Raw genomic sequence first — 24,258 nt, forward strand, 5'->3', positions numbered from 1 at the left:
CTCTGCACCGCCTTGGGTACATTGAGTGTAAAAAATCCGCAGGCAGTTCTTTTGACGGCAAAGGCGCTCCATTATCTCCCCAGCATCCGGGCAGCATGCGCTGGCCTCTGGCCCACCTTTCGGCGAGCGAACGACGAGTGGACACGCTTTTCTCTGGGGTCAGGTCACTCAACTGACTAGATAAAATGCCAAAATTAAATAGTCCAAGATATTCGATATTTTTAAACGGCTTTGATTATGTTCATAAGAACTCGTAAATTTTATATATTCTATTTTTTTTCTCCAAATTTTAAAATTGAAGATGATTTAATGCATATTTTTTTAGACTTGCAAAATAATTATCAAACTTATTCAATGCTAACATTAAAATAAATAAAAATATGTGTTTTGCCAAATTACGATCAATAGGAAATTTAAAAACGTTTTTAAGAATATAATATTACTAAAATCATAATTTAAGGATTTATATTTATCAGCTTTTATTTTTGCCAAAGAATTACTTTCCATGTCTTGTACAAATTTGATAGGACTAGGCATGCAATTGCGGTGGTGGTTGAAACAGATCGCTTGACGAGGGGTGGATTAGTATGGGTGCTTCGTCGCCGCGGCGGTCAGAATAAATATAAACCGAGCATCAGACTCGATCACTCGCACCTTCGAATACGCGAGTCCCTAATGAAATCACGAGCGAAAGAGAAAAGCGGCCGGACGATCGAGCAGGGGTTCAAATGCATCGTGCGGTCAAGTAACCGCCCCGAATACAAATTCTCTCTTTCTCTTTGTGCTCGGAGAGAGAGTTGGCGGAGCTGCGAGTTAGATGGTTATCAATCAGGGGCGCTTTATTCCTTTGATGTTTGCAGCAATGATCGCTTTGCTCGACAGATGGACGGAGAGAAGGCGGAAGACATGATTTGAATTGTTGAGAAAAGGGAAAAATGAGATGCATAATGAAGGTTTTAATTTTTTGAAACAAGTTTGAACGAACTGAAGAAGGGAAGTGACAAAATCTTAAAAATTATTGTTATCTTGTCAGTAAATAAAAGATTAAAAAGAATAATAAATAAAAATGCAAATGGAATTAGCAATATTTTTAAGTGAACTTCAAAAAACCAGTATTGATGATATTCATGATATGACAATTTGCTTTTCTCCGTGCATTATATTTTATTTGTTGTATAGTTTCCTGCAAAATAATATTATTTTCTATGATACTTTAAAAGTCTAGAGAAAAAACCGTCAACAAAATTTAAATTTTAAAGTAAAAATTAAATTAAATCTATCTGATTTTATATTTAAATTAAATGAAATATTGCTACTTTATATAAATTATAACTTTAATAATTTAAAAAATAATAAACATAAAAAATGTGCAGTTATCTCAGCTGGTTAATAGAAATGTCTGTCGGAGCGTCGCCCGACATAAATCATGCGCCCCAATTACAACTCGGGGCAGAGAGAGGAGCGAAAATCATCCCCAGCTCTGCTGAATGCAGCAGCGTTGGTTGCACTGCAGTCTTGCGGCTAATTTATGGACCCGCCGGCCTCGTGCACTAGCAAAGATGGGGCCAATACATTTAATATTATAGAGAATTTTGTGCGTGGCATATTTCCAATCTTCTCGGCCACATGCATGTATATGCACTGCAATAAAAGTAAAAGGATTTCGTCTTGCTACTGCCTAATCGAATTGCAGCAGCCGCGGAAATTTATTGCTCCGCGAAAAATCCCTTCCTTGGGGCTGAGCTCAAAGCTTTAACAGGGGTCGCAAAGAAGAAAATCCACCCCTTTTCATTCAATAATCGTTTTTATCGTTTGATCAAAGCCTTCTGTTTTTTGTCAAAGATGGTCTGAGTGAAAAGGAAGAGTTCAAAGAGTAAAAAAAAAACCAATTAAATTAAATAGTTTGATAAAATATGCCTATCAACTGGAAATTTGCTTTGTATTATTAAACCTTAAAACTTCTGACCTGTAATTATTCCATATTACTTTGTATCTTTTAAAATGAGTGAAAATGATCTGAGCCTTAATGTTTTTTTAATCTATATATAAATATTTGCAAAATTTACAAAAAAAAAAGAAGAATATTATTAGGAAAAAATATTTATGCTGGATTAGTGGATTTTGAAATTTGAAAAAGGAAAATTACACGCACAAAAAAAAATTATTCGAATCAAAGAAACCGCCCTCTGTGGAAATGCAGTTTATTTAGAGGCCGATTCACAAGTCAATCGCTTTGAATTTCCTTCCAAATTGGCATTAAATTTTATGAGTATTGCGCCAGTAAAAGCAAAGTGCGTGCGTGTCTCTCTTTGCCAGCAGAGAAAAACACAACATACAAATCGCTGAGGGGAGGATCAAATCATCAACCCACATTTCAAAGGGAGTATAGCAACCGAAATAAGGGCGAGCCGATTTGTGTCACATCGAAGAAGCAATGCAAGGCTAAAATTCTCTCGAGACGTTTTCCGCGAAAGCTGGTTCGTTTTCTCTGCTTTGCTCTCCTGGGGTCTCTTTTCATCCACGTTTATATAAAAACTGCACGCTCCTTGTTTGCCAGCAACGCCGGTTACACTCACGAGAATTTCCTCTAATTTTATTGCCTTCTGCTCCACCTTTTGCTCCCTGCCAGAGATTCGCATCAGATAGAGATGGGGTGCGGCTTTTTTCGATAGGGTTTTCTAGCGTAAAATATATTTGAAAAAAAAGGTAGAAATTAAAAATATTATGAGCGCAAGTTTAATCACAGGCAAAATAAAATATTTCTTCATCTGTTTTTTCCCCTAAATTAATTACAATATTTTGAAATAAAACTTTAATTTTCTCACAACTTTTGGTATATTGATTTTTTTTCCCGGCATATATTTCAGAAAATTGGTGTGAAATTCTCTCTCTCTTATTTTAAAATTTTAGGTCGTGATTTTTTTTTTAATTCTTGATTTGTGGCACAAAAATTTTATAAGACAAAATTTATTACTTCTCAATTCAATTTGAAGCTGGAGGAATATACTTAAGAAATTTCTTATCATTAAATTACTATAAACATTCTTTACCAATACCAACGTCTTCTTACTCTTCCATTCCCAACAAATGAGTCTGATACATTCGCATTTCCCTTCGCCGTCACCAAACAAGTATCGGAAAAGTCAATCGGCGTAATTAGCCATTAATCACTGGCTGCTCTCAGTTCACTTTCGCACAGGGAGACGAGAGAGAATAAATCTCGGTATCTGCAAAGTCGGTGAAGGACAAAACGAGAGATATCTCTGCGCTCCTCTTGCGGGAAAACGAGCTCGTCGTGAATGAGAAAGACAGCTTGAAAAGAAAACTCGGCGCTCTAATCACTTCCCCTTTAGAAAAGGAAAATCGCACCCTCGCGTCTTGGTGCCCTCTCGTCTCCTCATCACTGATGTCTTGTTACCCTGTTAAATGCTGGTAAACAAGCTGCAGAGCACCCCATCACAATTTTTTTTTCACATTTTACTATACACTTATTTTTTATTATTTTTGTGTGTTTTTTCTCATTAAATTGATTTTTTTTTTTATAAATTTCATTTATGTTGATTTTATTTAAATTTCATATCTTTATATTGTTTTTTTCAATTCATATTTGCTGATAATTCAAGAAGAATAATTTGTTAAGCAATTTTTAAATCGTCGCTGTGCAAGCGTTAATGAAATTTGAAAACCTTTTGGAACGTGAGGATTGTGATCGACTTGTACGATAGCACACATTGCATGCATGCATAACAGGCAGGGCAGGCAAAGAATGAAAAAAATCCAAAAGATGAAGAATAAACGTGTAAATATGCTATGAAATGCACATTGTGTATGTGACGACCTCCAAGTTTACGACAACGATTGAAAAAATAAATTCAAAAGTGCGCAGGTCAATCGGACTAGAGAAAGAGAAAGATTAGTTGTCTCCAGAGTGCAAAATGGCAAACAACGGGAAAATTGCGCTTCCCTGCTTGCTTTCAATTTTGAACAGGTTCAATGGACCGCATGATGATGTCGCGGATCTGTTCAAGCAAGTAGCGGACATAGAAAATGTTCCATCGGAGCATAGGTTTATCCACGGCTTTTGCAAAATAATGGTAATATAATATTTTTTGACTGAAGTTTTTAAAATAAATAATATATAGTAGATCTTGCTGAATTATAATATCGATAATCAATAATTTAAATTAAAAACTCCAATTTTGTTATAATTTGTACTCACATCATTAGTAAATTAACTATTGCCACTAAGAAATATGAATTTATTTACAAAGGAATTTAAATAACGTTATTCACAAATTAAATGAAATAAGCTTTATTCTGCATTATATTAGAATGAATCGGTATATAATTGTATTGAATTGATTAAACAAATATTTTTTTTAACATCATTGTTGTTGTTCATTAACCACAATAGATTAAAATATATTTTCTGTACTATTCAATTATTATTAATTATTCTCACGTAAAATTAAAAGTACTGACATAAATGTTTTAGGAAATTCCCCCTCTTTTGATTGGGGATGTGGTCGATGGTAAACTCCAGGGAATCTCTATGGCGGTGAAAATGATGGGGATGCATGAAATGCCTTACGAAACTCTGATCACCGAGCTTCGCCAAATGGACATCAACTCGCATGTCGCACAGATTTACATGCACGCTCTTGGGGAAAAGAGTTTGAACGATGGAAATCACGTGCCGGAGAACATCATCCAGGACTTTGCCCTCATACTCTGGATTTCAAAGAAATACTTCACAGACAGAAAAATTGCTGAGGTAAATTCCTGAATTAAATTTTGGATTGAACAGGCTAATTTTGAGCAATGAAATTGCAGCAGGAATACAAGGCGATAAGTCCACTTTTCCCATTTGTTGAATTGTTGGAAGCAAACGACGCCGCCACTACATGAAGAGCAAATTGCTTTTTCACCTGGAAAAGAGCAGTCAGGATCGATCTGCTCAACTGTGATCCCCTGGCCACTTCACAACTCTCGGTTGCAAAAATAAGATTCTGGATTTTACTTTGAAAATGTAATTTCAGGTTTAGCTGCAAAATTTAGTGAAATAAAAACTCATAAAAATAACTAATTGGGATTCAATGATTTTAACTTACATAATCTTAATTTTATCAAATTGCAGTGGTCCATTGCAACTTTTATGCAATTTTATTTTTTTTTTAACTAAAAATAAACAATTAAAAAGATAAAAATATTAATTAATTAAAATGAAAACACTTATAATTTTATAAAACTAAAAATTTGAGTTGTTTAGAGATATTATGCTTTTTTTTTTGTTATTTGTATTCTGTTTTATTTCCTTGAAATTGAGCAGCTCCGTATTTGAAAGTGGATATTTCACAACGGACGGACGTGTCTTATTCCACAGTGTCTGTCTGTTCGGATAGCTGCAGGTTGAATGGTAATTTGCTGATTCAGATGTTTCTTTGTTGCTATAGAGAGGCTCGTCGTCGGCCAATCTGGCTCCGGCACGAGTGCAAAAAGTGTCATGTGCTTCGAACAGGCGCCGCTGATCATTATTATTCTGTTTGAAAATCACTTTTATTTTTGTTCTTCTCACCTCAATTTTTACTTAAAATACAATAAAATTGATTTCAATTAATATTAATTTAGAACCATATTAAATAAATGGCAATCGCAAGTAATATGTAGTAAAATGTTTTATTTTCTTGTTCGCTAGGGTGAGGGAATTTTTTTTCTCAATTTACTGGGGGTGGAGAATTTTGGCACTCAATTTCACAGACAGAGATTTAATAAAAAGTGCGCCCTCCAAATGCTTCACACAATTATTTCTAAAGCCGAATAAGAGGAGAATAAAAAATAAAATAAATCGCCCTCACTGATGTTATCTGTGCTCTCTTGGAATTGTCTTGGTCTCTTTTTCTCTCCTTCCCAATGCTGCCGCCGCCGCAGATGCAATAATCGTTTCAATGCTAAAATCCTAGCTGCGAGCGCCCATTCTTTTTTACTGCACGAGAGTACCGAGAAAAAGCACCAGTGCCTAACTTCTGGCCAATTTACTTCTACTTTTTCACCTCTATCAAAAGTAATAACCCCTGAGATGCGCAAGCATCCTTATCTATTACGCGGCACGCGGTGCGGAAAGAGTTGAAGTGAAAAGACATTCCACCTTCTTACGATTTTCATAAAAAACTTTAATGTAAAACTTTTGTAACCATGCGCTTTAGAAAAATAAACACTGCCCAATACTTTCTGCGGAGTAACGTTCATTAGTGAGAAAATTAAAAAATAAAGTTTAAATACATGTGATTTTTAATCTTTTTAAATCAGTTTTAAATATATACAATATCAAAAACTTTTAATTTTTTTTTTCGAAAATACTCTACATATTGAAAAAATTTCATTATTATATTACTTGAAATAGTTAAAACTGATATGTATAATATTTCGACACAATCAAAATTCGTGACATTATTTAATTATAATTATCGTTTATTTTTAATTTTCATTTTAATATATTACAAAGAGAAGTAATTTTTTTATAAAATGAGTTAAATTCATTTTGCATATTTGTGCAAAATAAAATAAATTATTCTATCCTTATATTACTACGTAATCAGAGCAAAAGCAGTACATTATAGGTAATGTATGCGTTGATTGTTGATTTGATGTATGCATGAACCCGTAGCAGGCAGCCTTGCATCCACAGCTTCTTCCAATGTATTTTTTTTTCCATAACTGCAGTGTGCATGTAGCTTTTCATAAATTTTTTATGCCCATTGCGCCCGCTTGCAATTCATGTCGCTTATCGGTGCCAATAAAGCATGCACCCGATCGCAGCCCGTAGATCTGTCGACCCTCACGACTGCCTTCCCACCCTCCCACAACCCTAGGCTAGCTCGTTCGGCGCCCCTATGCACCAAATTTGACAAGATATTTTGCCAATTGCCTTGTGTGAAATATGGTTTGAGTTTCTGCGCCGAAACTTTACATTTTCGCATGGATATGTATTACTTAAAATTTTAATTTAATTTTCTATCCAACTTCTCGTATACTTTTTTTATAATTTTTAAATCAGGTTGGCATACTCAGCAGGAAAACAAAGAATTTCTTCCAGGGAAAATACTAAAATATAAAAAAATGGGTACCGATTTAAAGCCACATGGAAGGCGCTGTGAAATACAATTATTATAATGAAAGTTTTCGATTCTTTTTTTTTCTTGGAAGTAAAATAAAAAATTATGTATAAAATTTCTTTCTATATTTTAAGTAAATATTTCTATCGTTTTAAAATTTCTTTTGTTCAGACAAAAATTTAAAATATAAACTCAATTAATAAATTCTCACATGCTAAAAAATATACAAATTTGTCTACAATAATAAAAGTTTTCTAACATTCTTTATATTTATCTGCTATTTTTTTCAGCAGTTTTGCAATTTCTGGTACATATCTGATCGCTGATCCGATCCAGAGGAAAAGTTGCACACGGTATTACACACGCATGACGTGTATTTGAGCAGAGTAAAGGTCGATTTGCATACCGACAGCGTAAAATAAACACATCATGCAACCAGCGGCGGCATGTGTATTTGCACCAATCCAATTAATCGCGCGCAGACCGCAAAACTTGTTTCGTTCGAATTCACGCATAATAAATATGCAGGGAGAGTTGATAAATCCCCCGGTGGAAAGAGAGCATCTCTCGTCTGATCCCCCGGCGGCGTTTGCCCTCGGGGGTGGCTTTTCGGCTCCTGATAAAAACAAATAGAGTGAGCAGTGCGAGGCATTGAAGGAGCGGGCTAGCGATAAGTGGAGCAGTTCATTAATATGCATAAATTGACATACGCGCACGCCATGAAAGAGATCCATCTCCGCCGCCCTCTCGTGCAGCAGCGCACGAATTTCTCGAGGGCGAACCGAACGTGGAGAGCACTCGCCTTGTAATATTGCACGGGCGACCTCTCACGCGTCTCCCAACCCGCGGCCCACCCGCCACGCAGAAACTTGTCAAGTCACACACATGTCATCATCTCGATCGCCCCTTAATTGATTGAAAATGCTAAACGCGCGCGAGCGCTCCTTTCAATATTCACTTTTGACTATAAAACACAACCTCTCATCTTCTTAATCAATCGCCTTATCCCTGTTTAAAAGGGGTTCATTAACAAAATTCTGTTACAGTTAGAGATTGAAGAAGCGGATACAAGAAAGATTACACCCAACACAATAAAAATAAAATAATGCTCTTTCAGAAACAGGCATATTTTATAACAATAAGTGATTTCTTTTATGTATTTTATTTTTAATCATTAATATAAAAATTGCTATTTTTAATATATTATGTCTTCACATGAAAATTTAGAAGGCAAAATTTGAAAATTTTAATAATTTCTAAATTTAATAATAAAATGTGTGAATGTTCTATGTTTTCATATCATATTTAGCACCCTCATATGTATGAAATGAAGTCCCTTTGACTGGTTTCAGTGAACTTTGCACATGTGATCCATTAAATTGTTATTGTTTTTTACGTCCTGTAATTCAAATTACATGAAACTTAATCAAAGGGTTAATTGAAATCCTGTGCGCGGCTATTTCTGCATAAGAAACTAACATGCCAAATATCATCAACAGTAAGAAGTGAAACATTTCCAAGAGGAAGGGCAAGAATATTACATTTGACTCAGTATTATCAATTATTGATAAAGCAGAAGATATGAATTTTGTCATCTTCGTTGCAATTTAAGGAAATAAGTTAACATTTGATTATTTTTTATGAATAGTATTATAAAACATGGCAAAGTTCAGTTTTCAATTATACTCAATAAAGACTTTCATCAAAAGGTTTAAATTTTTTTTAATTATTTATTACACTTTTCACTCTATACATAATTATTAAAAATACTATGCTGTGCAATTTATTGAAGAAGAAATATTAAAAATTAATGAGATAGTGCTAACTAAAATACTTGTTTTCCATTCTACTTGTATTTTACATATTAAACAATATTATAATTCCAATTGCTCAAAATTTGGCTGAATGTAGCTGACAATGAGTAGCAAATTATAATTCAACAGTGGTATTTTTGTTATTCAAATAAATTCAGAAGCAAGAAATGCGTTTTATTATATGTTTATTTTGACTCACAATGAACGAACTGTTATTTTTCCATAAGTTACTTATCCGTCTATTGAAAAGCTAATGCTGTGAACCTTAAGTCGGTATAGGAGAGTATCGTTAATCTCATGTTATTTTAAATCAAGTAGTTTCTTTTTAAAACACACTTCTGGAACTCACAGTAAAGCATCGTAGATGAGAAGAAACCTAAACCGTCTTTTAGGTTGTTGCAAAATACTATAAGTCTCAAGACAGCCAGAACGAAGTTTTACATTGATTTGCAAAAATATAGAGCACTACTTACTTTGCAAAATGCCACTTAATTACTTATTGTTCACATTTACTTGGAGCAAATCAATCAGGAATGTTTCATTTTCCGGCTTGTTTGACAAGGTGGTTTTTGTCGGGTATTTAAGTTCTTTTGTCTGATATGACATATTATTATTATTGTTAATTTCCATTTATGCAAGGATTTGCTAGTGTGTTCTGAACTTGTCAATTGATTCACCTCACATTCTAATCAATGTAATGGCACTTCAGCAAGAAAAATCTTTTTAAACATTTTGATTCGTCTTCAAAAACAATTTTTAGCGATACAAATTCAAGGCAAACCAATTGTACATATCACAAGAAAACTCTTTCTCTCGTTCTGCTATGGCAATTGACAGCATCTAATTATTATAGTTTGGTCTCTTATTCATTTTGAAAAAGCGTTTTAATTTCTGTTGTCTAGAATGCAGCAATTTAATTATTACACGCGACAAAGCTGTTAATTGTTAATGATACAGTTTCTTTTTTGGTTGCTCACAATGACGGAGCCAACCACATTAATCATGAGTTTCCGTTCACATTACTTTGACAGTTGCGGAGACGACTTAAGGAAATGCCCATCCATCGTTTAAAAGACTTCACGTACAAACATCAATCGACACTTTACTCACTTGACATCATGCTTGGTTCTTTTCTGCATAAAAAAATTAGTTGCGGCCAGATGACCTCACTAAACATAAGACTTAACTCTAGTTACAAATAAATCAGGGAATTAGTGCTGGTGAGAAACATAATGTTAGTCAATAGCATGAGAAGAGTTCGCGGCCTCAGGTTGTTTGCCGTTTATCCCGAAGAGGCGGCCACGGTGGTCTCTTCGTTGCAGGGCTGGTTGCCTTCCAGGAGCAGTTGCTCGCGCTTCTGACGAGCCATTTCGCAACGCTTCTCCTGTAGAATTTGAAATTGAATAAGAAATTTGAGCAGATTCAATGCTCACATAAAACAAGTTCAAGCATCATGCACAATCTCAAGCAAAGACGCAAGCAAAATCTACTCACGTGCTCAATCAACCTAACCCTCAGCTTTTCCTCATGCAGAGACTTCCTGTTCTCAGCATCTTTCAACTTGCTCTGGATCTGCTCCTGGATGATGAGAAGTTTCTGCGACTTTTGCTTCTGGTCTTCTCTAACTCGGGCGCAAGACACAGCCTACATATACGTGCAGCAAGACATAATACAAAATAATAACCACAGTGCACCAAATAAAAAAAATGCTTATGAATACAATAAGCTAAATTGATATTTAAGATTTGTATTTCCCCCCCCCCCCCATCAAATTAACTGAAGAATTTTTTTAAACAAATTATAAATTATTTTGCAGACAAAAACTTAAATAATCTCACCAGAGAAATTCTATGCATTCTTTTACACTAATATTTGCCATGCTTTTTCTATTCTCTTTTCTAAACATTTATGAATTTCAAACAAGCAATTGACTATAAATTGCCAAAATAATAATACATAAAACATATGTATTTGAAAAAACAGCAACATTCTATTGCAAACATGCTCCTCTATTCAAACAACATGCACCGAAATATTGAAAAATTGAACTTACATGCTCCTTCAGCCTTTCCAATTGCTTCCTAAGGTGCTCCTCACGTTGTTCGGAAGCGGTGCGCAGACGCTCCTCCAACGAGGTACGCACCTCTTCAGTTTGCTTGTCACCAGATTCGGTGGTCGACTGCCTGTGCTTGTCAACGATTTCAAGCTGCAAATTTTTTTTGTATAAATGAAAGTTGGAAATTGTGGAAATATAAATTTTAAACACAAATTTGCCATAAATTTGAAAAGAGAAATTCAGCAGTAAGACAATTATAATTAGTTTCCTTATTAAAATTTAAACTTACATGCTCCTTGACTTTGCTGATGAGATCTCCGAGGTACTCCTCGTGCTTCTCAGTGTGGACCTTCATCTTCTGGTCCAGGGCGTTCTTGGTGACGTTGATGAACTCTTGAGTCTGCTCATCGCGCTTCTTGGCAGCCTCTTCAATGCGGTTCATCTTGGCTTTGAGCTCGTTCAGCTTGGAGGCCTCCAAGGACTGGAATTGAAAATGTTAAATTAATTAAAAATGCAAACGAATGTCATTGGGATTTGTTACCTTGCGCCTCTCTTCAGCAGCAACCATCTTCTCTGTGATGGTCTCGATGTCAGGAGTTTTGGCCTGAGGTGACACAGGCCTGGGCTTGGGAGGGGTGTCGGTTAAGGGCTCGGCGAGGATGACCTCGTAGCGGAGACCTCCACGAGACTCCTCCTGGCAGCGGATTTCAGTAGCTGAAAGGAATAAAAACAAATTTAGCCTTCAATAATTACAAGCAGAACTCGATTGCAAATTATAACCAAATAATTGGAAAAAATAAAAATAAAAATAAAATTTCAACAAATATTGAGAATTGTAGAAACAATACTTTGAAATAAAATAAAAAATATTTTCTATAATAAATATTTAAAAATACATCAGCAAAATAAAATGAATGTAATGACATGCCAATTTTTAAACAGTCTAGAATATTTAAAAATCATCCTTCAAATAAATCAATTTAAATTAATTCAGCTTCAATTTCAAAACCTTATCTAGTATTCGAATTAAATTTTTATTGCACCCCCCAAATCTGAGTGAGTTTTACGACCTAAATAAAGAACAATACAGGAAGTGCTGGGTACGTTGTAATCCCAAGTTGGATACACCCTGGCACGAATTAAGTAGTTGTTACTTTATTGATTGACGGAGTAGCAGGGCGAGAAGGAAGGAGCTCTAGTCTGGCCTGAGAAGCAGGCAATCAGCCGCACACCACGGAGTTCCCCAATGCCAGCAGACTAGGTCAATACCCGCGGCTCCAGCCGGCTTCCTCTGCACTGCACTCAAAACCACCCCTCGCGCTAATAATCCGACGCACACACACGCGGGGGGTGCCTTGGTGCTCGCAAATCAACCAGTAGCACATAAAAAACGGCTCAACCCAAGGGAAAAGAGGCACATATGGTGGAAAACCCGACAAAAATAGCCACACAACAGTAATTTTATTTGGTAACATGAATACTAAAAATTCGATAAAAATAAAAAAAATTTAAATTTAATATAGGATATAATTAATTAAATTCTTTCAAATTTGATATAATTGATTGAATTAAAAAAAAAATTATGATCTACATAAAATTTAGTTTGTAATATGAAAAAAAAGAAATCATGCATCGTTAAATTTTTTTAACCAATTAATATTTCAAACTAATTAATGCAGGTTTTGATTTCACACTGTGGGTCGTCCGTTTATAAGCAAAAATTTAAACCAAATTTACTGAGCCACGTGCTGCCTCCATTTACTTTTAGGGGTGTTTTGTGTCAAGGGTCGCGATCGCCTTACAAGGCACAGACGACAAAATAAGAAGAGCAGCCAGAGAGCGCCTATCGATCTAGGAAACGGCGCCGCGGCGTCTGCACTGGGGCCAGGTGACGTCACTTGCTCATTCCGCAGCACCGTGACTCATCCGCCGGTGTGTGGTGCACGTTACTCTTTCTACCCCATCCTTGACTCGCTTTTCGGAAAAGCCCGTCAATACTTTACAAGTGATCATGCCAATGTCGCGCGTGGCGCCGCCGGCCGAAAGACCAGCGGCGCCTCATTCCAATTCACAATTAAATGGGAAACCCGCCGATTGAATCGATCCGCTGCAGGTCAGCAGAGGAACTTACTGATAAACTTGACCTTCTTGTTCTTGCCGCCGTTGCCGCTTCCACGGCCGGTCTTCGGCTTCTTCTGAGGGGCATTTCGACGAGCTCCTGTTTGGGGTTGGGTTTAAAATCGTGAGATGAGGGCAGAGCAATAATCGCCAATGGATTGTAAAAGAGCGAGTATGGGAAATTAATTGGGCGAAATTCTTAAAATTAACCGTTTTTCACTGCAGCCGTATTAACTAAAAAAACCTTTCATTAAAAATATTTCATATTTATTGAAACTGAATTCCTGATTTTAAATATTTACATATTAAAGCAAAAAATAACGTTTGAATGATTCAACTTTTTAGTAAATTTACAATGAAATATAAAAATTAATTATTAAATTATTTCACTTTCTTAATCCAATTGCATTGTCCTGTCACTTCTATTTGCCACGTTCAGGGATGAAATTTAATTAATGATTTAAATCTTCCGAGATTTGCGAGCTGTTCGCCTCTATTTTGGTCGCAATGAAATGAGCAACTGGAGAGAGCAAACTGTTGAATGTTGCAAACGCTCTGTGCACAGGTACCGTGTTTAGTCGGTACACAGAGGGCAGCGAGGTGATCATCAAAAATGTATGAGCTTTGCGAGTCAGAGCTCGGCGGCGGTTTTCATCGCGCCGACGGCGTCTCTCTAATGAGTGCTAATTACTCGATGACAAAGGCCGTTTAGCGGCGCAGAGAGCGCGGTTTTGCCCTGCCAGAGATGCCAAACATGAAGGGATGCGACGCGTTTTCGCTCAGGGGCGGCAGACAGACGGTCGGAGACAAACAGGGCGTGGCGCGCGAATTTCATCTGAAGGCAGACGCCAGATGCTGCTGCCAAGCTCGCGCAGACTTTTATTTACTGCGCTTTCCTCGCACGGAGACAATGATTTTTCTTCTATTTTTCTGCCCGTGATCTTTGGGGAGCAGATTTAAAACCGGCTTGAAAAACAAAGGAAACATGGACAGCAAAAAAAAATTTAATTCAAGAGGAAATGAAAAAAAAATGTATTAGCAAAATTTAAAAGAATACAAAAATTAAGATTAAAAAATTCTGGAAATAGCCATTTTTCTCCACCCATATAAATCTGGATCATTTATAAAGAGAATCAAAATCAGGAACTTCATAATGAGAATTAATTATTGTTAAGGGAGAATTCTCAAAGACATAAATGTCGCGGCTACGGACACCGGAGGTCGTAAATGTCCCGGGCCGTGCATAAAACACGAGCGAGACCCTTCGCGAGACACAGCAAAACGCAGCAGGCCTTACGACCTGCGTCTCCATAGCAACACCTGCCCGAGCAATTTTTATCACCGGCAGGTCCCGAGTTAATTCAGGACAGCAAATCTGCATGAGAGCTATGAGGGGGTTGAATCGATCTAGGCAAAAAATTTCGCATTCCGGTCACAGGGGCGGGCGAGAAGGCGGTTCTCCTATAATTATGTTGCTGCAAATTTATCTCAAGAGGGAAAGGGATGATGCCGAGAATGTGAGTTGAGGACGTGTGCAAACAAGAGAGCCCGTGTTTCACAACTTTTTTCCACAAGCTGCAGAGAAGTTGAAGTTGCTTCCAAGGCCTCTTAAGCTTGAGAAAAAGCGCAGATTGCACAAGAAATAATTAGACTAAGAAATGAAATTCTACTCAATTTTTTTTCTGTATTATGCAATAAAATTTTAAAATATAATTTTAATAATTAAACAATTTTTTATTCAATTAAAAAATTCCTTAGAAAGTCAAACCTAACTTTATTGAAAAAACTGTAAAAATAAGGACATTACTTTCAATTGATTAGAATATTTGTAATAATTGTATATTTAAAACTTATTTTAATAAAAAAAGGCAAATTTTAACCTCAAATATTAATTCATTAGGTTATGCTTCTTTCTGTATTATTTTTTTCTTAAACATTTTCCATTATTTAATCCCAAATTAATGCTCATTGTTTACAACTGAGCATATCTATGAATAAAAAATTGGGCAAAGAGACGCGAAGGACAATGCAAAGCAATTTTTGGCATCGCGCTGCAATCAATATCGCCAGACGTTACGTGACCGTGCACATATTTTTGAATATGGCACGTGTCGGCGCCGGCTGAATTTCGCCCAACGTGTCCCTGGGGAAGGGCGGGAGGCGCGACAGGGAGTGATACCTGCGATGGGGGCTCGGCAGGAGTGGCAGAAGCACTGCAGGACCGACCGTTTGACCAGCTCGACAATCATGGTGCTGTGCCGGCTGACTAGAGGAAGCAGACTGGCGAAGGGCTGCTCACGGCCGAGCGCCGCATCCCCTTTGCCCCACCCTTCTGCATCTTGGAATCGATATTCCCTCAAAAAGCAACCCCCGAAGTAACCTTGCGATTGTGGCACAGGGGAAATGAGTTATGACACGGAGAATCACAGTATTGTGGGAAAGTTCAGAATCGACTTCAGTTAGACATGCAAGTAAATTAAAATAAACTTCAATAAAATTCTCAACTAGAAAAAAGAGTTACAATGGCATTTGTTTTTAAATTTTCAATTACATTCAGATATTAAAATTTAAAATTTCGTATTTGTTTAGTTAAAACATTAAAAAAAATTTTTCTACTGATTCAATTTTAAGAAAAATGTGCAGACGATGGATTTTAGAGAAATCAAGCTTGCATTATAAAATAATATTTACTTTTAAAATTAACAAGAATCAAATATTTAATTAAGCTACATGATTTGTCCAAAAAGTCATTTATAATATTTATAAGCCAAATTAGGGAGCAATACATGACGTTATGTGCTTTGGTTACCACAGAACATAGGAGTCCTGCGGCTGGAGGGCCCACCTGATGACAAACACAAATTATCCAATCCAATTTAATTATTTATTCTATCGATTGCTGTCAAATTGGAGCTTTGCCAAGTCCAAGGATAAGCGGATGGACAGTCTAGCCAAATATCACTGCGGACTTTCCGTTCTGGCAAACATCAGTGATGCACCATTTGGCAAGAAAACATCTTCCTGATTTTACATCAAAAGACAAAACCTTTGAATTTAGTTTGATAATTTAGTAAAAAGTTTACTGTAATATCAAAGACAAAAAATAAAACGGTAATAATAAAAAAGCCTCCCCGGCGGGGAATCGAACCCCGGTCTCCCGCGTGACAGGCGGGGATACTGACCACTATACTACCGAGGACTTATAGACCAGGACAAATTTTCTCGTAAGATATTCGGAGAGGAGACTCGTAACGAACTTGCGCAGAAGAGAGGAAGCGACGCAGGGGGATAAAGACGAGCGCGGCCTCCAGCAGACCAAATAAGAAAAAGAGAGATAGGAAGAATCGAGTGTTAAAAATTCACGAGATACGTAAGGTCGCGCGTTAATGCTTCGTCGCAATTGTCTGCTGCAAAAGTAACAACAACGCGAATTGAATTTTGGCCGTATAAGGCGTGGACCTTTAAAGCACGGAAATATAAAGACTGAGAGGGTATAAAACTTTTGACAGTCCTATTAGTCAAGAAGCCCAATATGGCAAAATTATTTGACAATTTTCTTATAAACATGGACCGTTGGTGTCAAAATTGCATACAATAAAAAAAATCTGTAAAATTAATTTTTTAGAATAATTAATCCGATTCTAGTGAACCTTAACGGCTCCTAGGGGCAGTTTTGTGAATTAAGCGGACCAAATAACAGGGTGAGCACCAACACGAAGGGCAGCAGTGGCGCCAGAAACCCGCACGTGCAGACTCAGTCGATTCAGGGGTGTCTGCCAATGAGCACCGACAAAACGCCGGTGCAAAAACCACTTTAAACACGAAAGGAACCACATCGAAATAAAAAAATTACAAGATTAAATAAAAGCAACAATTTCACGCAGTTAAAATTTCTAATTACACTTAGTCTATATTTAAAAATATTGACTTTTAATTGAATACTATCAAAGTTTTCCTTTTGGAAAACAAAAATAAAGACAATATGGATTTGAATGTTTAATTTTATTTCTAATTAATTTATTGATTGATTATCAAGAAGTTTAATTAAATTTATTTAATTCTTTTGAATTTTATTAAATGAGAAAAAAATTAAAACGTTATTGTTTAACTTCCATTATATCAAATAATATGGAATTGATAATGTGAAGTTATGTTTTTAATTGAATATTATAATTTAAAATGATTACATTAATAAATATTAATTACAATTATATATTTCAATAAAAAAAACTGCACATTCTATGATTTAAAGTATTATTTTATTTTCTTGAAGATAAGGAATCATGCTTTTAAATTAATCATGTTTTAACTATTAAATAAAAAATATAAATTCAATATAAATTAATTAATTTGAAACTCCTTGATTATCAGTCAATAATTTTATTTGATACTGCTTGGATATAAATATTTAATGCTTAATGCATGTGGTTGTCATTAATCTAGTTTTCCTGGCAAACAGGAGTCGCAGGTAAAAAGAGTAAAAAGGACAAGTGGACGCGTGTTGCTGCAATCTGACGTGTTTCTACTTCTGGAAATCGATACAAACAACCGCGTATGAGGAAAAAGGACAAAAAACTATAATATGAGAGGCCGACTTTTCACTTGACGAAGAAAGTGGCCCTTTTCCATCAATACTCGGGTTTCTTTCTGAATTTTCGCTCCGTCGGAGAGATCGCTCAGTAAACTCGTTTTGTATAAAACGGCAATTATTATCTTTTTGTTTCACCGCGTGTTTTAATTGTTTCAAAATCACCAAGTCATGCAACCGCAGACGGTAAAAAATTCATGAACTTTTCCACTTCCTGTTTGAATTCCGCTGAAAACTTCAATAAAAGCTGCGCCAGCATATAACATCGATCAAAAATGCCGACAAATAAAGTACATTATTTTGTTTTTCTGCGAATGAAAGGGTTCAAGAGCGGACAAAGCGCGGCGGAAAAATGAATAATGAATCCGGCGGTTCTGCATGCGAATTATGACTTTGCAACAAATCGTGGAGAAAAAAAAACGCGAGCGCCGCTGATTGAGCAGTCTGACCTCCCAATCGATATACCACTCACAGTATAATTAGCATTAGCAAATCGCACTATAGGATTATTTAAATACAATCTTCGTTAACAATTTAAAAAGGAAAATTATAAATGAGTGTATATGAGACTTGTGAATATAATATTTTTGAATTTTTTAACAAAATAAAAATGATAAGAGAAGAATCAGTAAATTTCAAACCTATTGAATGATTAATTTTATTTTGGCAACGGATGGCAAAAATATATAAAAAAATTTTATTTGAAAAAAAGTATGAAAATAAAGCACAAATTTTTTTTTTTCAAATATCTATTTAAAAAAAATATTTATTAGATGTGAAAATTTGAAAAAAAAAAAATGCATCTAATTTATTTTAAAAATTTCATGTATAATTAATTATTTGAGCTCAATTAAAAAGAGAATTGTGAAATAATTTAGCAATAAGTTTTAACCTACCAACTGTAAGTATAAATTTTCCTATCAAATTTTTAAAAGTACCTTGAGTAAACTGTAAGAGTAGTTTTTAATTTGCTGATGGATTTTTATTATCCGTTTAGAAAATAGAATTACCAAATTTTATCGACTAAATTATGAAGTTTTGAAATATTATAAACACAAATAATATTTGAAGATATTGCCCCTTTTCTATAGTAAGAAAAGAATTAATGACTATTAAAAAAAAAAAACACCCCGCGGCCGGGGGTGTTGGGGTACTTACGTTCACCTGACGGGCTAGGCATGGTGTCTGGCGTGTTCTCTGCTCGGGATCTGCAAGCAAAAGAGCTTGGCTTTAGTCGCTGATGCGGTTGTTAATACAGCAAGAAGAAATCGAGTTTCGCCGGCGCCCCGCGGATGCTAAGAAGAGGGTGTATTTGTACGGCGAGGGTTGAAACTGTGCTGTGTGTGTCGCACTGCCGCTGTACTACACCTAAAGAGTACAGACAGACCACGCCTCTGGTTCGAGTCCCGAGCACGACCCTTTCGTCTCCGCAACCACGATCGGCCCAGCTGCTCTGCAATTTATATATCGCTCGCGCAATTCAAGAGCGGGGGCAAAAGAAATTCAATCCCAATTAAAACTATTAAGGGGTGGGTTTGCATGCGCTTGGCACAAAAGCGGAACTGATCGCCCCCGCGCACTTCCGATCAGACGATGTAATTAAATACTGCCAAAAGGGAAGGGAAGTTCAAGTTAAAATAACACTAATTGTTTATTTAATTAAAAAAAATTTAAAAAAATCTTACTTAAAGCAATTAGGTTTTACTCTTGGTTTCAAAACCTTTAGTCTTCAAAAATCTTAAAAAATGAATATTTGTCTACATAAATAAGCTTTGATCAATTCAAAATAAAATGATTTTTTATTTTTGGGAAAAAATAAAAAGTTTTTTAAAATATAATTTATCACAACCAAACAACTTATTTCTAAATTATTTTTAAATTTTAAAAGTGGCTTTTCCTCGATGGGTTTTGTGAGTTGTTTATTAAATTGTTTAAAAAAAAGCAATATCCTGCTCTATTACATGTTTCGGCTGTAGTTCATGAGCTGTGAAATTTTGACAAGAAAATCAATCTTTTAAAATATTTCTATTTTCAAATTAACACCAAGTTTAGCTTTGAATAAATTTTCACAAAAAAATTTTTATTCAAAAGAAAAAAATTTCAAAAGATTGATTTTTGTAATAATTCTTGTCAAAATGATTTCACAGCTCATGGATTATTGCTGCAGCCGAAATATGTAGAGCAGGATATTTTTTCTTTCTTAAACAACAAAACAACTCACATAAACCCATCGGGGAAAAGCCGAATTGAAACTTTTAAATTTTTTAACTGTTTTAAGTTTATTTATAATTGTTACGCAAGCATAAAAGAAAACACAGACTGATGCAGATCAAGGATGCACGCAATTAATTAACCAGACATTATTTCTTTGTCAAATTCAGCTAAAAACTACAAGCAACAAAACATGCGTTTGGGGAAACTTACTGGAGACTGCCCATTTTCCGGGTTTGTCCGACCAGATAAAAAACTAAAAAAGACATAAAATAAAAATTAATTGGGAGGTTTGATTTTAACGAAAACCGCCTGCGCGACGAAAAAAATGAATCGCGTGTTCGGCTCGTTGTCTAAATAATTCAGTTTATTTTCCGTTTGGCCGCGTCAGAGATATAAACTCGACACTTCCTCTTATTTAAAGAAAAAGCGAAACTTTTCTTTCATAGACAAAAATCACAGAATAATCTGTTGCGGACAGAGGGTCACAGGTGAAACTTTTGTTTCCGCTCGCTGCAGAAATCTCATTAGGCAAAACGCTAATCGCCTTCCCATTTGTTGTTGCTGTGGATGGGCACGAGGCCGAAACCCTTTCTAATTCCTTCCCCCTGCTGTTGTTGCGCGCAAAGTGTTATTTACGGCTAAATCGAGAACACAAATTATCCACCCCACGCCAAATTAGCTTTCAGAAGGGCTGTGAAGTTGAAAGGGGATGCATTTGGACGCACTTGATGCCATAGCAGCAAACTTCTTGAAAATACCAAATTTCCAGATCAATATTTTGGGTCATTATAAGTCTTTTTTTAAACATGTTTTTAACGATATTAAAAAAAATGCAAAATACATCTTCCTAATAATAATTAACAAGAGGGAACAAAATGTGCAATTGTAGTTTGATGAATAATCAACATAATATGTTTTTACAGTTTTTCTTACACAAACGTGATTTTAATTTTCTATAAAATTTATGTAATTTTATAAGTTTTTGAACTAAACAAACTTTCATTAAACCAAACCAAAAAAAATATGAGCATATTTTAACGACTTATGTATTTTTCTACGTATTATTCGTTAATTCTTAATAGATTAGAAAAGGTTTGAGCAGAAAATTTATACCATTTATAATTGCAATTATTACATTTTTTTTTCACTGTGTTTTAAATTACTTTTATCTAATCAATATATTATTATTGCAAACAAAAAAATCAGAATTTTTCCCCTCAACTAGAAAGGAAATTTTTTAAGCCAGCTGTTTGCCGATACGCATGGCAGTTTGGCCGGTCGAAGTTCTATTTTGGCGAGACAGCTGGGCGCGTGCAGCTGGATATTCGATAAGGTCAGTGCCCCGCCCTGTGTCTCTGGTATGTGAGAGCGAAAAACGCAACTCGTCTGGCCAGGGTGAGGGTTGCAATCGATCGCGACACGCGCCCCACTAGTGACTGGTCCTGACGAAAAACGCGCACCCAAAATAGTTTGAGCTGAGAAATTGCGCCACAAAAATCTAAATCTTCAATTGTGAATTTTTAATATAATTTTTTTTGTATAAAAACACTAGAATGATATTGGAAAATACTGCAACATCAGTTTTTTCCTTTACATTAAATTAACATTAAATTTTTGCAACTTTCCAAAAATTTAATTAGTTTAATGAAAATAAATTTTCTGCTAATGTCATTCAAAAGCTACTTTTTGTTGTTGATCTGAATTTGAAATTACAGTCTTTACTCCAAAATTTCTTAGTTTCAGTAAACCAAGGGATATTAAAAAAAGTAAACAAAGGAAACAATAATAATTTTAAAAGTAAAATTAAATTCTTATGATTTAATCTCATTTTTTTTTAAATCATTATTACTGTTGTTTATTTGTCCACATTGTTACAAATATCGACAAATAAACAACAAATAATATTAAAGAAAATGAAAAAATATTTTCATGAACATCTTTATTTCACAATAAGCGAGCTTAATAATTAATAAAAACTTGAAAAGATTATCATGTTTGTTAACTGAAAATGGGAAAAAAGAAACATTTTGGCATTCACGCCGTGGTGAGCTTCAAAAGATACAAGAAAAACTGGCTAGGTAGGATAATTTGAAGCCAACATTCGCGAGCTCGTCTTTAAGAGCTTTCGTGACCCGTAAAAGTCAAAGTGAGTAAAAAAATCAACAGCCGTTTCGCAATTCGAAATAATGAGCCGCCTTTTAGTGCCGAATTGAAGCGTCAGGAAGTGGCAAGGCAATCGCAATTACAAGAGTCTGCCGAGCATGTCAACGTTCCCGGATAAAAAAAAATGCAACATTCTGCGATGAAAAAAAATCAACCCCCTGTTGCTATGCGGGAATAAAAAGCCATGCTGATAAGCTTGAAAACAAAAATTCTGGCGAATACAAATTTAAACGGTGAGATTCAAAATGCGGCGGAATTTGGAGTGCGAATTTCGCGGAGGATTCTTCAACCCCACGCCTAGGTGCGAATTCAAAATGAAAGTGAAAACGGGAGCAAAACAACCCCCTGTGAGAAAAGAAGCGAGTTCTAAACGCGAATTTTCGCGCAGGCATGACAGAAAAGGGACGAAGAAGGAGAGAAATTTGGAGCAGAACTCACCTGAAGTCGAGTTGGAATTCGAATGTGTGGCCAACAATCGGCTGAGTGCAACAATGGGCAGGAAAAAGCTTTTTACGTCGCAGAGTCTGCTTGTGGTGTTTGGTGCTTTCCCTCGCTTTCCTCTTGTTTATATCTCCTCGCTCGTCCCCTTTCGCGCTGCCTCGGTCCGGCCACCGAAGGCACCCGACCAATCACAGCGATCTTTACTCCGTCTCGACGGGAGGTTGATGCCGCGAAAACTAACAAGACTTTGAAACTTTTGACAAGTTCGCTGATTCCTTATGCATGTCAATGTCATACACTCATCTGCACCCAGCCATGGAAAGTTCCATTTTAAGTAGAGGACAATGGATTTTCCCTTAAATAATTGCAATAATGACGTGTTTAATATTTTCATTTTACACTAAACGAAGTTGTTTTCAGCTAACATTTTTAAATTATTATATTAATTATAGAAATTTGAAAAAATAGTTCTTAGGATTTTATAAGTTTTTTACACATTATTTCAACGACGTCTAAAAATTATTCTCAACCAGATCTAGGACTTTGGGACAAATTTCTAATTCCAACTCTGTCACATTTTTCAAGGGCATCAGATTAACAATGTATAATGAAATTTACTTCTTCAATAATTTCATCATACTTTTTCTATATTATTTTTCTTATCTCCACCTTTATCACATACACATGTACTACATTGAAAAATAAACAAAGTGATAAAATTTCGTGACAAAAATTATACAAGCCTTGCAAGAGATAGTAATTATAATTTAAACTCTCCTTATTAAAACTAAGTACACGCAACTGACCTCTACTAAAAAAATATAGAATTATATTATAAAGAAAAAATAATTTAGATCTGTTAGATAATTGTAATTTATGCCTCCAAAGAAATTAAAAAAATAAAGTTTATCTAATTTTCATGAAAGCTGCTATTTCATGCAACCCTTCTTTCTCTCTTATTTTAACTAAATTTTACTAATTGTAACTAATATAATTTTCAGAAATTTATTGCAAATTGTCCTCTATATATTATATTTTGGGGTGGAACCATAAGTCATTATTCATTATAATTTGACCGTTAAAATTCACCGGTAGGACCGTTTCAAAGGAATGCGTTGTTGTGTGGGTTGCAAAGATCGGTTGAGTCGCGCGCGGCCGTTGCAACCTGAGTCTTGAAGACGACGGTTGAAGCCACAGAGAAAAGTGTAGGTCGGTCCACTCGCTAAATAAGGAAAGAACTGCTTTTGTAAGTAAGCCTTATATTTATTAAAATATGTGCGCCGCCAAGTAACGAGTGTTCGCACGCGGACATATATACAATAAATTTTTATCTGCACTTCCCAGTTGCACGCCGCCGAGAGTTTGACAACAACGATAGAGAAATAATAACCATCGTCTCGTTACTATGCGCAGATCATTAGCATTTGCATAGTCAAACGAGGTGCGTCAATAAAATGTGAAAAATTATGTTGATCCAATTAAAAAGAAAAACGTGTGAAGTATTCTGTCCTACACACTCATTTGCATCTTGTCAGTTTTTTTTCTTTAAATCAAGGTTGTTTTTATTTACAAAGACGCAATTCGATTTATAAAATAATCTATATAACCACAAACCAAATAAATCTCTAAAATCTTCACAAAATTTGTAATCATAAAATAACTGTTGAGTGACAATTAATTAATATGAACTTAATATGAAATTGTAAGAAGAGTTTTCATTTCAGAAAATTAATTTTAACTTTTTATAGACAG

General features: G+C 35.4%; 2 protein-coding genes and 1 non-coding gene across 6 annotated transcripts; 1 reads left to right on the plus strand and 2 right to left on the minus strand.

Moving 5' to 3' along the window:
• The first annotated feature begins 3,894 nt into the window (after positions 1-3,894).
• On the plus strand, positions 3,895-5,086 carry LOC132202508 (uncharacterized). The gene is made up of 3 exons (XM_059629464.1): positions 3,895-4,094; positions 4,496-4,774; positions 4,834-5,086. Exons 1-3 carry the CDS (start codon positions 3,936-3,938, stop codon positions 4,906-4,908), a joined length of 513 nt encoding a protein of 170 aa, XP_059485447.1. The 5' UTR covers positions 3,895-3,935; the 3' UTR covers positions 4,909-5,086.
• Positions 5,087-9,646: 4,560 nt separating this feature from the next.
• LOC132202770 (ensconsin) lies at positions 9,647-22,677 on the minus strand. 4 transcript variants are annotated; one of them, XM_059629935.1, is made up of 8 exons: positions 22,504-22,644; positions 20,113-20,155; positions 18,847-18,896; positions 11,524-11,696; positions 11,272-11,463; positions 10,980-11,132; positions 10,421-10,570; positions 9,647-10,310 (listed from the first exon to the last, which is right to left on the minus strand). In XM_059629935.1, the coding sequence occupies exons 2-8, from the start codon at positions 20,124-20,126 to the stop codon at positions 10,209-10,211; spliced, it is 834 nt and encodes a 277-aa protein (XP_059485918.1). In that variant the 5' UTR covers positions 20,127-20,155; positions 22,504-22,644; the 3' UTR covers positions 9,647-10,208. The 4 variants fall into 4 exon arrangements, with proteins under 4 accessions (XP_059485918.1, XP_059485920.1, XP_059485917.1 ...); XM_059629937.1 differs by lacking the exon at positions 20,113-20,155 and having other exon boundaries at positions 22,504-22,677; XM_059629934.1 differs by lacking the exons at positions 18,847-18,896; positions 20,113-20,155; positions 22,504-22,644 and adding exons at positions 13,114-13,200; positions 15,280-15,395.
• Trnad-guc (transfer RNA aspartic acid (anticodon GUC)) lies at positions 16,228-16,299 on the minus strand. Its single transcript has one exon. It is a non-coding gene; the product is annotated as a tRNA-Asp (tRNA).
• Positions 22,678-24,258: the final 1,581 nt, after the last annotated feature.

The sequence above is a fragment of the Neocloeon triangulifer genome, unplaced genomic scaffold (genome assembly GCF_031216515.1).
Source record: "Neocloeon triangulifer isolate White Clay Creek 2 clone unplaced genomic scaffold, ASM3121651v1 ptg000015l, whole genome shotgun sequence".
Lineage (NCBI taxonomy): Eukaryota > Metazoa > Arthropoda > Insecta > Ephemeroptera > Baetidae > Neocloeon > Neocloeon triangulifer.

What these genes read in the sequence shown, in the direction of transcription:
- LOC132202508 (XM_059629464.1), top strand. Translation starts at nt 3,936, where the DNA reads ATGGCAAACAACGGGAAAATTGCGCTTCCCTGCTTGCTTTCAATTTTG. An exon ending in ACGGCTTTTGCAAAATAATG is followed by an intron (nt 4,095 to 4,495) that starts GTAATATAATAT and finishes TAAATGTTTTAG; the next exon opens with GAAATTCCCCCTCTTTTGAT. An exon ending in CAGACAGAAAAATTGCTGAG is followed by an intron (nt 4,775 to 4,833) that starts GTAAATTCCTGA and finishes ATGAAATTGCAG; the next exon opens with CAGGAATACAAGGCGATAAG.
- LOC132202770 (XM_059629934.1), bottom strand. Translation starts at nt 15,349, where the DNA reads ATGATTGTCGAGCTGGTCAAACGGTCGGTCCTGCAGTGCTTCTGCCAC. An exon ending in CTGCTGAAGAGAGGCGCAAG is followed by an intron (nt 11,464 to 11,523) that starts GTAACAAATCCC and finishes TTTCAATTCCAG; the next exon opens with TCCTTGGAGGCCTCCAAGCT. An exon ending in TCAGCAAAGTCAAGGAGCAT is followed by an intron (nt 11,133 to 11,271) that starts GTAAGTTTAAAT and finishes AAAAATTTGCAG; the next exon opens with CTTGAAATCGTTGACAAGCA.